The sequence below is a fragment of the Anomaloglossus baeobatrachus genome, chromosome 3 (assembly GCF_048569485.1).
Source record: "Anomaloglossus baeobatrachus isolate aAnoBae1 chromosome 3, aAnoBae1.hap1, whole genome shotgun sequence".
Lineage (NCBI taxonomy): Eukaryota > Metazoa > Chordata > Amphibia > Anura > Aromobatidae > Anomaloglossus > Anomaloglossus baeobatrachus.
Window position 1 is genome coordinate 180,919,029 of NC_134355.1, and position 17,388 is coordinate 180,936,416.

Sequence of the window (17,388 nt, forward strand, 5' to 3'; positions counted from 1 at the left end):
TTCCCGAGGCACCACATATCGCTCCGTGTGACACCCCGAGAACGATGAACTACAGCTTACCTTTGGCCGCCGGCAATGAGGAAGGAAGGAGGTGTGCGGGATGTTTACGTCCCGCTCATCTCCGCCCCTCCGCTTCTATTGGCCGGCCGCTGTGTGACGTCGCTGTGACGCCGAACGTCCCTTCCCCTTCAGGAAGTGGATGTTCGCCACCCACAGCGAGGTCGTTTGGAAGGTAAGTACGTGTGATGGGGGTTTACGACTTTGTGCGACACGGGCAACAAATTGCCCGTGCCGCACAAACGATGGGGGTGGGCGCGATCGCAAATGCGATTGCACGAGAAATTGCAGCGTGTAAAGCAGCCTTTACACAAATTAGAGAAGCATCACATGATTTTTGAAACAGTGCCAATACTTTTGTCAACCCCCTTTTTTATGTTTGGTGTGGAATTATATCCAATTTGGCTTTATGACAATTTTTTTTTTTCATTGAAGACAAATTAAATGAAGATAATAATACCAAAAAAAATTTGTGATTGCAATCATTTTCAAGAAAAAACTGAGTATTATCTGACAGAATTGCAGGGGTGCCAATACTTTTGGCCAGCACTGTACATAATAAAAGGAGAAACAATGTACTTAAGGACGGCGCTTTAGATAGTGAGTACATTAAATAATGAGGTTGCATCCTGCATCCGTGTGCAGTGTCAGTGTGCTGCCTGACTTTTTTTCCTCGGAGAGCGCACAGACCCATGGGGTTTGTCCTATTCTCTATAATCAGATCAGAACAGCACATGCTCAGAGTCTCGCAGATCTCATTCTCAGAGCTGTGATTTTCACAGATATGTGAATGCATCTATGAAACTCTAGGGGTCCGCGTGCCGTCTGATAAATAAAGTCTGGCAACACACGGAAATGTCACACAAATGTGATAATGTGGCCTAACAGATTTAACAAATAACAGCAATACTCCAAGTCATACAGTACAGAATAAATTTTTTCGGGAAAGTTACTTACTGCTGACGTCTCATCTGGTAAGTTATTTTCTGTTGTCTCTTCTCCATCTGGTCAGACCTTCATGTCGCCATCTTCCAGCCACTACTCTTCTTGTCACATTGATCACTGCAGCCCTGAAAATAACAAGGTCACATATATTGTATACATACATTTACCCCACACTGTGCCCCAGAATATAAATATGTACCGGGCTATACATTATACAATGAGCCACACACCATTCAGAATATAAGGTGATAAATAAGCCGCACTGTGCCCCCCATTAGCTATAATCTGTCGCCTAATAAATATAAACTGATCAGTCTCTGTGACACTCCCCCAATGAATTATAATGCTATGTGCACAGGAAGAGGATGTTCGCCGCCCACAGCGACGTCGTTAGGGAGGTAAGTAGCGTGACGGGGGTTTAACGACTTTGTGCGACACGGACAATAAATCGCACGATATATCGTCTCGTGTAACGCCGCCCTTAGTCCCTGTCATGTGACCTCCCCCCACAATTCATAGAAGACAACAGCCCACTGATAGAGATAAGAGGTCACCGCCAGGGCCCATAGATCCCACGGGCCAGCGACTGCGGACACGGCTCCCCAGGCCACATCCAGCCGGGAGCAGACTCCTGAGTTCCAGACTAGGAAGTCCACCTACACAAAGTCAGTGCAGAGGAAAATGATAGAGAGATTCACAGACTAAAAAACTCCTTAATTTTATAAAATTTAATTTTCTTAACAGAAGCAATCAGATAAAAAATACTTCCACAGTATGTAGCAAACATCCATTTAGTGCCAAACAATCAATAGAGACATGTATTCCCCTTCTGATTAATCCCTATGTGTTTCCCTTATTCAGGAGCAAGGAACAAAAACAAATGTCAATTAGGCATAACAAAAAAATATCCCTAAACAGTCCAATAGTCGAGGGTCCTACAGTCAAGATCCCTAAAGGCAGCACTTTACCCTAGATTAGTTGATTCTGCGTTGAGATATAGTTCTGAATATGTTGCCAATTACTATATTTGTGAGGAGGTTGTGATATTATCAACCCTCAACCCCTAGTCGACCCGACGCGTTTCCCCTCCCAACAGGAGGTTCTTCAGGGGTCATTCAAAAGCAGAATAGAAAATGATACATATACTATACAAATTGTCCTCCAGTTATATAGTAAATATAGACATGATGTTGTAATCTCCTTGAATAGAAAATGATATATATACTATACAAATAATCCTCAAGTTATATAGTAGGTGTAGACATGATTATTGTAATCTCCTCTGGCTATAGCGCATTCTCAGGATCCAAAAGTTGCCAGGTGATGCAGAATTTCATAAGGTATCAGTGTAGAGGTTACAAGACAACTTATTTATTTCTCTTAATGTTATTTATCACCTCGCCTGGAACAAAGTTGTAGATTCAGAGTGAATGACGATGTCACCTATTTATGACATGTCCATTCATGATTCCCTTTCAAATAGCATTTTTTCCTTTTTCTGACAATGCAATGGATAGACTAAGGCGGGCTTTGCACATTGCGACATCGCAAGTTGATGCTGCGATGTCGCACGCGATAGTCCCCGCCCCCGTCGCAGGTACAATATCTTGTGATAGCTGGCGTAGCGAAAATTATCGCTACGCCAGCTTCACATGCACTCACTTGCCCTGCGACCATTGCTCTGGCCGGCGACCCGCCTCCTTCCTAAGGGGGCGGGTCGTGCGGCGTCATAGCGATGTCACACGACAGGCGGCCAATAGGGGCGGAGATGAGCAGGATGTAAACATCCCGCCCACCTCCTTCCTTCCGTATAGCCGCCGGCGGCAGGTAAGGTGAAGTTCCTAGCTCCTGCGGCGTTATACACAGCGATGTGTGCTGCCGCAGGAACGAGGAACACCATCGTACCTGTCGCTGCAGCATAATTATGGAAAAGTCGGAGAATGCACCGATGATACGATAACGACGCTTTTGCGCTCGTTCATCGTATCATCTAGCATTTACACACTACGATGTCGAAAGTAACGCCGGATGTGCGTCACTTTCGATTTGACCCCACCGACATCGCACGTGCGATGTCGCAACGTGCAAAGCCGCCCTAAGATCCCCTCCAGGAGATAATAAATATATCCGTTTACGCTGCCTCCACGTGGGTCTGCAGAGACTGGGAACGCTCCCAGCATCACAAGGAGCCCTAGCTACAGGCTGCTACATTATGTGGAGTCTCCAAACTTTTTGGACCGGATATATTTATTAATTCATACCTCCCAACCGTCCCGGATACAGCGGGACTATGGGACATACTAAAAAGAATGATGAAAAGGAATAAATAAAAAGAATGAGGATAATAACTTATTAGGTGTATATTATGTAGATGTGTAAAAGGTTTCTTTGAGAAGTTAGACATGGAATGAGCATTATAGGTGTGGAATGAACATGAAATATCTGTAGATAATAGGAGAATGAATGCATATGGCATATAACCAGGTGTATATTATGTTACCTGAGCATTATAGGGGTGGAACGATTATGAAATATCTGTAGATAATAGGAGAATGAATGCTAATGGCATATAACCAGGGTTATATTATGTTACCTGAGCATTATAGGTGTGGAATGATTATGAAATATCTGTAGATAATAGGAGAATGAACGCATATGGCATATAACCAGGTATATATTATGTTACCTGAGCATTATAGGTGTGGAATGATCATGAAATATATGTAGATAATATTAGAATGAACACATATGGCATATAACCAGGTGTATATTATGTTACCTGAGCATTATAGGTGTGGAATGATCATGAAATATCTGTAGATAATAGGAGAATGAACACATATGGCATATAACCAGGTGTATATTATGTTACCTGAGCATTATAGGTGTGGAATGATCATGAAATATATGTAGATAATAGGAGAATGAACACATATGGCATATAACCAGGTGTATATTATGTTACCTGAACATTATAGGTGTGGATTGATCATGAAATATCTGTAGATAATAGGAGAATGAATGCATATGGCATATAACCAGGTGTATATTATGTTACCTGAGCATTATAGGTGTGGAATGATCATGAAATATATGTAGATAATAGGAGAATGAACACATATGGCATATAACCAGGTGTATATTATGTTACCTGAGCATTATAGGTGTGGAATGATCATGAAATATATGTAGATAATAGGAGAATGAACACATATGGCATATAACCAGGTGTATATTATGTTACCTGAACATTATAGGTGTGGATTGATCATGAAATATATGTAGATAATAGGAGAATGAACACATATGGCATATAACCAGGTGTATATTATGTTACCTGAGCATTATAGGTGTGGAATGATCATGAAATATATGTAGATAATATTAGAATGAACACATATGGCATATAACCAGGTGTATATTATGTTACCTGAGCATTATAGGTGTGGAATGATCATGAAATATCTGTAGATAATAGGAGAATGAATGCATATGGCATATAACCAGGTGTATATTATGTTACCTGAGCATTATAGGTGTGGAATGATCATGAAATATATGTAGATAATAGGAGAATGAACACATATGGCATATAACCAGGTGTATATTATGTTACCTGAACATTATAGGTGTGGATTGATCATGAAATATCTGTAGATAATAGGAGAATGAATGCATATGGCATATAACCAGGTGTATATTATGTTACATGAGCATTATAGTTGTGGAATGATCATGAAATATATGTAGATAATAGGAGAATGAACACATATGGCATATAACCAGGTGTATATTATGTTACCTGAGCATTATAGGTGTGGAATGATCAGGAAATATCTGTAGATAATAGGAGAATGAATGCATATGGCATATAACCAGGTGTATATTACGTTACCTGAGCATTATAGGTGTGGAATGATCATGAAATATATGTAGATAATAGGAGAATGAACACATATTCCATATAACCAGGTGTATATTATGTTACCTGAGCATTATAGGTGTGGAATGATCAGGAAATATCTGTAGATAATAGGAGAATGAATGCATATGGCATATAACCAGGTGTATATTATGTTACCTGAGCATTATAGGTGTGGAATGATCAGGAAATATCTGTAGATAATAGGAGAATGAATGCATATGGCATATAACCAGGTGTATATTACGTTACCTGAACATTATAGGTGTGGAATGAACATGAAAAATATGTAGATAATAGGAGAATGAACGCATATGGCATATAACCAGGTGTATATTATGTTACCTGAGCATTATAGGTGTGGAATGATCAGGAAATATCTGTAGATAATAGGAGAATGAATGCATATGGCATATAACCAGGTGTATATTACGTTACCTGAACATTATAGGTGTGGAATGAACATGAAATATATGTATATAATAGGAGAATGAGCGCATATGGCATATAACCAGGTGTATATTATGTTGCCTGAGCATTATAGGTGTGGAATGATCATGAAATATCTGTAGATAATAGGAGAATGAACGCATATGGCATATAACCAGGTGTATATTATGTTACCTGAGCATTATAGGTGTGGAATGATCAGGAAATATCTGTAGATAATAGAAGAATGAATGCATATGGCATATAACCAGGTATATATTATGTTACCTGAGCATTATAGGTGTGGAATGATCATGAAATATATGTAGATAATAGGAGAATGAACACATATGGCATATAACCAGGTGTATATTATGTTACCTGAGCATTATAGGTGTGGAATGATCATGAAATATCTGTAGATAATAGGAGAATGAATGCATATGGCATATAACCAGGTGTATATTATGTTACCTGAGCATTATAGGTGTGGAATGATCATGAAATATATGTAGATAATAGGAGAATGAACACATATGGCATATAACCAGGTGTATATTATGTTACCTGAGCATTATAGGTGTGGAATGATCATGAAATATCTGTAGATAATAGGAGAATGAATGCATATGGCATATAACCAGGTGTATATTATGTTACCTGAGCATTATAGGTGTGGAATGATCATGAAATATCTGTAGATAATATTAGAATGAACACATATGGCATATAACCAGGTGTATATTATGTTACCTGAGCATTATAGGTGTGGAATGATCAGGAAATATCTGTAGATAATAGGAGAATGAACACATATGGCATATAACCAGGTGTATATTATGTTACCTGAGCATTATAGGTGTGGAATGATCATGAAATATCTGTAGATAATAGGAGAATGAATGCATATGGCATATAACCAGGTGTATATTATGTTACCTGAGCATTATAGGTGTGGAATGATGATGAAATGCGTTCATGTGACTGATCAGCTGATCAGGTAGCCCTGCCAGGTCCTTAAGCTCGGAATAGATGAAGGGCATCGCGGGACACACGCCGGAGAGGTGAGGATTTTTTTTTTATTTTTAACACTTGCTTCACTCCTGCAATGTGGGAGTTAAAGTGCCCAGCTTGCCTGCGCTTTGCAGGCTCGGCCTTTCTGTGTTCCGATCCGTGAAAATCACGAACACGGATACAGAAATGGAATGTGGAGGTCACATGTGATGGTGTCCTTTCCTGTCCATGGGGCCCTGCAAAATATAGCATCCCCACATACAGGAAAAAATTGTGATGTGAAACCAGCCTTAGGTAATCTAAACTACCTGATAGGTTCCCTTTAAGCTTCCATCTCACAGGCAGACAGGGTGCAACATTGTTTCAATATAGCAGAGCTCCGTGAGATGCAAAAAGTGTGTTTGCAAGAACTTAAATTTAAGTTCTCTTGTTCTGTGTCAGTTAGGCTAGTTTCACACTTGCGTTCAGCGGAGTCCATCACTATGGAGAATAGCGCAGTCCGTTAACGCACTGCGCTATTTTCCATAGACTTGTATGGATGACGCACTGTAACGCAACTGTCAGCGTTGCATCCGCCGGACGACGCAGTGTCGTTATTTTGACGCTGCGTCGGGCGGAAGGAACGCAGCATGTAACTTTTTTTGAGCAGCGGAATCCTTTGGACTTCACTGCGCATGCTCTCTCTGGCTCCCTCCACCTGTAACCAGGGTACACATCGGGTAACCAAGGAACCCGACACTTCCCTGCTCGGCTCCACCCCCTCCCCGCACTCGTATGTATACACACACACACAATAGCACGCACGCACACACACACACACACAATCGCACGCGCACACACACACACACACACACAGACTCTCACACTCACTCACCTGTCCCCCAGCGATGGAGTCCCCGCGGCACTGACGTCCTCAGCCATGGCCCTGCTCGGCTCCACCCACCGCACTCCACCTCCCACTCCTGCCCCCCGCACACATTGTCGGCGACCGAACAATCAGCTGATCACCCGGCAGCCGGCTACTGTGAATGATCGGCTGATCACCCGGCGGCCGGCTACTGTGAGTGAGCGGCTGATCACCCGGCGGCCGGCTACTGTGAGTGATCGGCTGATCACCCGGTGGCCGGCTACTGTGAGTGATCGGCTGATCACCCGGTGGCCGGCTACTGTGAGTGATCGGCTGATCACCCGGTGGCCGGCTACTGTTAGTGATCAGCTGATCACCCGGCGCCGGACTACTGTTAGCGATCAGCTGATCGTTCACAATAGTCTGCCGACGGTAAAACTGTAAAAATAAAAAAAAACGAATTGCGTTGTTTTTCAGCATCCGTTGCATCCGTTGTGCCACTATATGCAACACATCCGTTGCATCCGTCACACAACGCAACGGATGCCGTTCAACGCAAGTGTGAAACTAGCCTTACTTGTCTCACGCTGGTAACTCCTTCCTCCTTTAAAACAAACTCTGGAGGCAGCCATCTTCCAGGCAACATCCACCCCATGGTTGGAAACGGCTAATCTATGTGAAGTGATAAAAGATGATTTCTCCACTACAAGGCATCTGATAAAAGGTAGACAGGTAGGATTCTTTTCAGTAGATCAATAACATGTATGGCCATATGAATACTTTACAAAGGTCAAAATGGTGACATATTCCCTTTCATTTTAGGAGTTCTGATTGTAGTGAGATGATTATAGACCGACTCACTGTTGCTGGCTGAGGTAGATCGTTCAGAAAAATCTGAAAAATGTCACCTACAATCACCCCATATATGATCGGGGTGCATGAGCCATTAGCATTTGATGAAGTTTTCAAACTTCTTAGTAAGATCGAACTAAATGAAGCAAAAGTTATTTCAATGCCGCCTGCATTGCCTAAAGGAGGAGAAGTATATGTGTACTGCTCACAATCACCGGAAAGAGGCCATCAAATGGATTTCAAGTATGATCAGTACAGGTGGATTTGCAAAGGTTCTAATGTGAATTCACAGATTAAACATTTGCCGGTAGTTATAAAACAATACTACTACCTTAAAGACCCAAATGGTATGAGAAAACAAACATTGGCTTCAAGAAACATGTATACTTTCTCAGGGTATCATCAGAGCTGAACCAAATGTATGTCATTCATTATCTCGGTGATGAAAATCTACATAGAGCCTCAGCTCATGGTAATCAAAAGCTGTCAAACCGACCTTTTATTCCTTCTATGAAAAAAGTGTTTACGGATGCTACAAATGATATTCTCAAGTCAAAGAACTGTAAGAAAGCCTACAGCAGTTTGTTGACCAATATGTTACAGTCTGAGGCCTAAAACACACTTCCGCAAAAAAAAACGTCCGTGTGACACGGTCCGTTTTTCGGGTCCGTGTTCCATTTTTTTGGGGGCGTTTCTCCGGTACGTATGGCATCCGTCTGATGGCGTATGCGAGCCGTGTGTACGAGTAAAATGTCCGTGTTTGTGTGTAAAATGCCCGTGTATATGTACGTGGAATGTCCATGTGGAATGTCCGTGTGTGTGTTGCACAATGTCGTTGATACATGTCGGCTGACAGCAGACAGAGTTGCGCGATGAGAATGAACTCGGGTGAACTTCACCCGACTTCATTGTCATGCCGCGGCTCTGTCTGTGTGCCGCGTACTGATTAGCGGTCACCTGTGAAGGATTCACCAGTGACCGCTAATCCCCCGAGTGACTGAAGTGAGCAGCCCTCTCTCATACTTACCGCTCCCCGATCACCAGCGCGGCGAGGAACAGCTGTGCAGAGAATACGTGGCAACAATTAATTTGAATATGCCGGCCGCTCATTAATCAATCTCGTATTCCCTGCTTTCCCCGCCCACAGGCGCCTGTGATTGGTTGCAGTCACACACGCCCACCACGCTGAGTGACAGCTGTCTCACTGCACCCAGGCATCTGACATGATTAATCTAGGATTTAGTGGCAGCTATGGGCTGCCATTAACTCCTTATTACTCCGATTTGCCAACGCACCAGGGTAAATCGGGAAGAGCCGGGTACAGTCCCAGAACTGTCGCATTTAATGTATGCGGCAATTCTGGGCGGCTGCTGACTGATATTGTTAGGCTGGGGGGCTCCCCATAACGTGGGGCTCCCCATCCTGAGAATACCAGTCTTCAGCCATATGGCTTTTTCTGGCTGGTATTAAAATAGGGGGGGGGGACCGCACGCCGTTTTTTTTTAATTATTTATTTATTTTACTGCACAGTATAGACACGCCCACCGGCGGCTGTGATTGGGTGCAGTGACACAGCTGTCACTCAGTGTGGTGGGCGTGTGTGACTGCAACCAATCACAGGCGCCTGTGGGCAGTGAAAGCAAGGAATACGAGATTGTTTAATGAGCATCCGGCATTTTCAAAATAGTAAAAGCCGCCGGAGCTTTTATAACAGCAGTGCAGCACCGCGCCGGAGATCGGGGAACGGTAAGTATGAGAGAGGGGGGGAACTGACTGACAGACAGCGAGAGGGACAGATAAGACAGAGAGACCGACCGACAGACATAGAGAGAGACCGACCGACCGACGGACTGAGGGAGAGAACGAAACAGAAAAAGAAAAAAGACCGACATCACATGAAAAAAGCACAAAACGTACAGGGAACAAACAGAGATGCGACCGTGTCACTCGGACGTGCGCACAGATCCATTGACTTTCATTGGGCCCGTGCTGCGTGCTGAAAACGGACATGCTGCCGTGCAAAACGGAGACACAAACGAAGCACGCACACGGACACACGGACCTTAATGAAAAACGCACATGTGTCCTCAAACATTAAATAACATTGGTGCACGTTTGGCCGTGTCTCCGGTATATACGGAAACGGACCAAACACGCACGTTTTATACGGATGTGTGTTGCAGGCCTAACATGTATGAAATACCGCGCTACAATCAATGGGATGGACCTGACAAAAGGACAAAGATTTCAAACTTAAAAACAGACTGTCACAGACTTGATTGCATCCAAAAATTAGCTAAATAAAAACATAAGTCTGTGTATATTTAGGTTTGTATTTAGCTAAGTCTGTGACATGAACAGTCTGTGTTTAACTTGGAAATCTTTGTCCTTTTGTCAGGTCCATCCCATTGATTGTAGCACGGTATTTCATACTTGTGTTAGGTTTAGATTTTTACTTCTAATAAGCCAACATCCATGGTTAATTGAAATTACCAGCAGCAATCCAAATACAAGAAAGAGGTGTATTTTATTTGTCTTTATTTTATCTTTCACCTTCTTCTTTGATCCTACCATTTTGTTGTAATTCATTTATTTATTGTTAAGAAATAAATAATTTTCAACCTTGATATTAACAATAACATTTCAATCTTTGACAATTTAGCTTCTTCTGATGATATGTTGTTAGTGTATTAATTCTATCTTCTCAACCTTTAATTAATAAAGGTTATACATCACCAAACTTAGAATGTTAGAGTTTTATATATTTCTACTGACTGTCATGATTTTGGCAGGATAAGTTGGGAGGTTTCATTGATACCATTTTGGGCCACATAATATTTTTTTCTATTTCACTTTTTGTGAGGCAGAATATAGAAGGACCAGAAATTCAGGGTTTTTGCTTACGCTGTTCACCACGTCATAAAAGTGATAACAGAACTTTATTATTCGGATCACTGCGATTAAAGTGATACCACTATTACATATATTATATATTTTTTTATTTGGCGCTTTAACAACTTTAAAACAATTTTATAGGGAAAAGGAATTGTTTATGCATTGTTGTGTTCTGAGTGCTGTAGCCTTCTACATTTTTCACTGATGGAACTATGTGACAGCTTGTATTTTTACAGAATAAGATGATGTTTCCGCAGATAAAATTTTTATTTACATGTAACAATGTTTCGATCACGTTTGATTACACTTTTTTTTGGTGATATGATGAATAAAGCATATTGTTTTTCCAGTTTTTAATTTTTACTGTGTTCACTGAAGGGGTAAACTAGTGTGACAGTTGTAAACAGTGAGTCGTTACAAATGTGGCGATAACAAAAATGTGTACATTTATTGTTTAATTATTTTTTTACTTCAAAATATGTATTAACTGGTATTAAATTTTTTTAAATTTTATTTGCTCTTTATTTTTTATTTTTTTTTTACTTTTTTACTTACTCCCTTTATGAGACATCACCTTTTATTAGTTTGACTGCTGATATAATCCATTGCAATTTAACAGCATTGCATTGGATTATATGTCAGAGCTGCACTTGCAGCTGACACTTTGCCTCACATAACATGCATTTCGCATGGTATACCAGGCATTCTCCAGCTGAGTGACTGAGAAGTTGTCATGACTGGTCATCATGGCAGCGGTCGCATCCACCTAAATGCCGAGATTGCTATTTATTACAGCATTTAGGGGGTTATTCCTCTCACCCCCTGGCGATTTTTGCTTTGAATTTTCGTTTTTCGGTCACCTTCTTCAATAATATTTTTATTTTTTATGTCAATATAGATATATAAGGCTTCTTTTTTTGTGGGATGACTTGTACTTTTGAATGAAATGATTCATTTTACCATATACTATACAGGAAAATGGGGGAGAAAATCCAAGTGCAATGAAATTGCAAACACAAGTGCAATTTCACAATTGACTTTGGGTGTTTTATTAACCATGTTCACTACATGGTAAAACTGACATGGCAGTATGATGCCTCAGGTAAGAACCAGTTTTTAGATAACAAACATGTATACTTTTATTTAAGCAGTGTAAAACAAGAGAATTGGACTCTTTTCGCCATTTGTCGCATCCCATAGCCAGGGCTGGGACTCGCCCGGTTCCCCTCAGTTCGATGGAGCCGGTTGTTAAAACAGCAGCCTGCTCCCGCAACTGGGAAGATCAAGAGCTGCAAACTGTCAGCCTTAGGCCCTGTGCGCACTGGAAAACGTAATTGTTTTAAGAAAATTCCACAGGGTCTGAAAGATTACCGCACCAGCGGTAAAAAACCTATAATGCTCAGGTAACATAATATACACCTGGTTATATGCCATATGCGTTCATTCTCCTGTAATCTACAGATATTTCATGATCATTCCACACCTATAATGCTCAGGTAACATAATATACACCTGGTTATATGGCATATGCATTCATTTTCCTATTATCTACAGATATTTCATGATCATTCCACACCTATAATGCTCAGGTAACATAATATACACCTGGTTATATAGCATATGTGTTCATTCTCCTATTATCTACAGATATTTCATGATCATTCCACACCTATAATGCTCAGATAACATAATATACACCTGGTTACATGCCATATGCATTCACTCTCCTATTATCTACAGATATTTCATAATCATTCCACACCTATAATGCTCAAGTAACATAATATACACCTGGTTATATGGCATATGCGCTCATTCTCCTATTATCTACAGATATTTCATAATCATTCCACACCTATAATGCTCAGGTAACATAATATACACCTGGTTATATGCCATATGCGTTCATTCTCCTATTATCTACAGATATTTCATAATCATTCCACACCTATAATGCTCAGGTAACATAATATACCCCTGGTTATATGCCATATGCGTTCATTCTCCTATTATCTACAGATATTTCATAATCATTCCACACCTATAATGCTCAGGTAACATAATATACACCTGGTTATATGCCATATGCGTTCATTCTATTATTATCTACATATATTTCATAATCATTCCACACCTATAATGCTCAGGTAACATAATATACCCCTGGTTATATGCCACATGCATTCATTCTCCTATTATCTACAGATATTTCATGATCATTCCACACCTATAATGCTCAGGTAACATAATATACCCCTGGTTATATGCCACATGCATTCATTCTCCTATTATCTACAGATATTTCATGATCATTCCACACCTATAATGCTCAGGTAACGTAATATACACCTGGTTATATGGCATATGCGCTCATTCTCCTATTATCTACAGATATTTCATGATCATTCCACACCTATAATGCTCAGGTAACATAATATACACCTGGTTATATGCTAGATGCATTCATTTTCCTATTATCTACAGATATTTCATAATCATTCCACACCTATAATGCTCAGGTAACATAATATACCCCTGGTTATATGCCATATGCATTCATTTTCCTATTATCTACATATATTTCATAATCATTCCACACCTATAATGCTCAGGTAACATAATATGCACCTGGTTATATGCCATATGCCTTCATTCTCCTATTATCTACATATATTTCATAATCATTCCACACCTATAATGCTCAGGTAACATAATATACACCTGGTTATATGCCATATGCGTTCATTCTCCTATTATCTACATATATTTCATGATCATTCCACACCTATAATGCTCAGGTAACATAATAGAAGGATTTTTGTGTACTCACCGTAAAATCTCTTTCTCTGAGTCTTCATTGGGGGACACAGGACCATGGGTGTATGCTGCTGTGACTAGGAGGCTGACACTAAGTAGACATAAAAAAAGTTAGCTCCTCCCTAGCAGTGTACACCCTGAGCCGGAGGCGGATCCCTGCCAGTTTAGTGTACAAGCAGTAGTAGGAGAAACCTGAACAACCATAACTAATCAAGGTAATAACAAGAAACACACAGTATCTTATCTAAACCTATACTGTATATAAAAACATAAATAAGCCGGGAACCGAAGAACGTGTTTCCATAAAGAACCAGAAACATCCGGCGACTAAGAGCAACCCAATATCCAAACAGGGTGGGTGCTGTGTCCCCCAATGAAGACTCAGAGAAAGAGATTTTACGGTGAGTACACAAAAATCCTTCTTTCTCTATCGCTTTCATTGGGGGACACAGGACCATGGGACGTCCAAAAGCAGTCCCTGGGTGGGAATAGAAGTAATCATACAGATTCAAAACATATCCAAAAACTGTGTAAGAATGCTCGGTGCAAAAGTAAACCGGGTTATCTTAGGTGTGCGACAGCCCCTTGCTGTATCCTGGAACACCTGGAAAAGGTAAGAAAAAAACTTGACTACGCGGCGGCTCTGTAGACTTGCTCGGCTGACGCCTGGCGTCCGATTGTTCTAGACGCCCTAATTGCACAGGTGGAAAGGCTTTTACACCCCTCGGCTGACTCTAATCCTGTAGGCCTCTGAAATGGCCGGCCTGATCCAATTCGCAGTGGTAGCCTTGGACGTCGGCATGCTCCTCCTGGGTCCAGTAGACAGGACGAAAAGGTTGTCCAAGCTGCAGAAGGGCGCGGATCTCGAAACGTAACTCCTCCGAGCTCGCACTAGATCCGGTGTAAGCCGTGACCTCTCCAAGGATGGAATGGAGGCTGGACCGAAGAATGGAGTCAGCCTCACCTCGTTCAGATACTACATCCGTAGGAAAAGAACCTGAGACGGGTGCCAAACAAACTCGTCTTGGTGAAGGAACGAGACAAAACGTGACCCGCATGAGAGGGCTGACAGGGCAGACTTTCCCCTGATTGAGGTGACTGTCCTCAACAAAGCCTCCTTCCCGGATAGGCGTGAGAATGACGATCGAACGGGGCTAATTGACGAGAACCTAGAGCCAGCTGGAGGTTCGATGGTTCTAGCGGGGAACGATCCAGCGGTGCCATATGAACGACTCCTTGGAAGACCGTCCTGACCTGAGGCTGAGATGCAAGAATTCTCTGGAGAAAATAGATATAGCCAACACCTGCTCTTTGAAGGTTGCTGCCGAGAGACCCGCCTGTAAGCCTGACTGTAGGAAGGCCAGTAACTCTGGGAGTGACAGATCCAGTGGAGATGAGTCGGCGTTGACCTCACACTCTTGAACGGAGACCTTTTCGGTGCGGTAGTAGATGTTTGAAGACGGGGGCTTCTGAGTTCTGACCATGGCCTGTAACACCTGTGGAATAACGCCTGTCTGGGCTAATCGCCATGGTTCCACAGCCATGCGGTCAAATTGAGAACCCCTGAGTATTGATGGCAAAGAGGACTTTGCGACAGGAGGTTCAGAAGCTCTGGACGCCACCCTGGGTGTCTGATGAACTGCGCGAGCTCTGCGAACAACGCTTGCCTGAGTCAATCTATGGCCATGAGAGTCACTGGGATGCCCCCTGCTCTGAATTTCTTGAGGACTCTTGTGACTTGATTGTTGAATGGAGAAGCCATCGGGTCCACATTCTGAATATCTTATCTGAGGCAGATCCATTTGAAGAACCTCTCTGTTGAAGGATCATTCGTCTGCCGCCAGACCTTGTTGATCTAGTCTGCTGCCCAATTCTCCACGGTGGGGAAAATGATTGCGGACAAAATCTGGAGTGGTGAGGCTATGCCCACTATAAAATCTTCTTCACCTATGCCATCGCCATGGCGCTCTTTGTTCCGCCCAGGTGATGTCCGCCTGAATACTGGATGACGATTCTTGTATGAAAGGCTGAAAAGAAAAATTCTGTAGGGCTCGGAGAAAAAACTCTGATCCCTAAAAAGAAAAAATTGATAGGTAGACGGCTCTCTTGGGATAAAAACAACGACCGTGAGCCGTGTGTTTCGGAACACCGCTCTCCAGTCAGAAGACTGGTATCGGTGCTGACTGCCTGCCAGTGTATAGGTATGTAAAAACATTCCACTGGACCGATGAGTGAAGGAGACGAAGGTGAAAGCGGCAAACGGAACCGCCTCTATTGCCGCCACCATCCGACTGATGACTCTTTGGTTTGGAGTGACAGAGGATCTGGAGGTCCCTTTGGAGGGACACACTTCCTTGGATGGTATCGAACTCCACGTCTAGACAGGTAATCCTGCTGGCCGGGGCCAGAGAGGGCTTCTTCCGATTGAAGAGTTAGCCGAGTCGGGACAGGATATCGTTGGTGATCCGAGCACTTAGGCGACAGTCGTCAAAAAGAAGAAAGACCCCTGATCAACAAGACGACCAGGTACGGAACCACCAACAATGATCGTCTGCTATTGCGAGGCACAGGACATCTGTGCTGTTGGCAAAAATAGGTGCGACCTATATGTCCGACGATAGACCTGCTTCCGGACGTCGTCGTCGATGGCTGGCGTGGTTGAGAAAAAACAGAAAAGGCGTTGAGGTACGGAATCTTCCTGTTCCTCTGCGAGGACCTGGTTTTCTCGTGCGTGTGGGACCGAAGCTCCCGTGATCTCGTGTATAACCTGATCCAGCCAGTCCCCAAACAAACGAACTCTTGTAAAGGGGAGGGCTGTAAGCGATCTCCTAGAAGGCGCGTCCGCATACTAGGCTCTGAGCCAGATCGCCCGACAGATGGTCCCTGTGCTGCTAGCCGCTTTCAGTGGGCAGTAAGCTGCTGACAGAGATGCGATGAGTATGTACTCACCCACCAGAGCAAACTGTGTGCCAGGTTGTGAACTCTGGATTGCTCGATCCCGGACCTGGCCCTCCTGGATGCTGCCAGCTAGATGGTGGCGAGGGCAGTAGGTGTACCGTGTCTGCCGTCTGAAGAAGAACTGAATGAGCAACTCTCTAGGTGTTTTGACCTGTGGCGTCTCGGAGCGATGCCCCGTGCCGGAGGGATAGTTGCTATAAGGTGACCGCCGGAAAAAAACAGCGGGGCGACCATAGGCGAGTCTGCTCATTCCCTCTTGGGAGCCTCGGGAAGAGGGAACAAGAAAAAACAAAACGACTTACCCTTGTTGAATATCTTGACCGGTTGTCGTCAGTGCTTGTACAGACTTTCAGCAACGACTGGATGGTCACCGAATTGCCTGGCTGCCCGCTTAACCTGTTTTAAGGAGACATGCAAGCACTGGGTATCCACAGAGTCCGTCTGGAGCTCTAGCGTATGACTTACCGCTTTAGCCGGACTATCCCCTTTTACCTCTGACCTCAGTCCTCTGATCTGGAATCAGTATTGAGGCTGCATCCGACTCTTCTCTTGAATAAAGGGTCGGCCGGTCTCGGGGACGAGGAACCCTCGGGGCCTGGAGGTGATGAGATCTCCGGAAGGCTTTGAAAGGAGGCCTAGCAGGTCCCCTTCT

General features: G+C 42.9%; 1 protein-coding gene across 1 annotated transcript in view; it reads right to left on the reverse strand.

Annotated features, from left to right (window-relative positions):
* LOC142297194 (protein Mis18-alpha-like) overlaps positions 1-15,322 on the reverse strand; it is a 70,661-nt gene extending 55,339 nt beyond the window's left edge. The window contains exon 1 of the mRNA XM_075341459.1: positions 15,193-15,322. Coding sequence (XP_075197574.1) covers positions 15,193-15,322 — 130 coding nt within the window. The remainder of the gene's footprint in view (positions 1-15,192) is intronic.
* Positions 15,323-17,388: the final 2,066 nt, after the last annotated feature.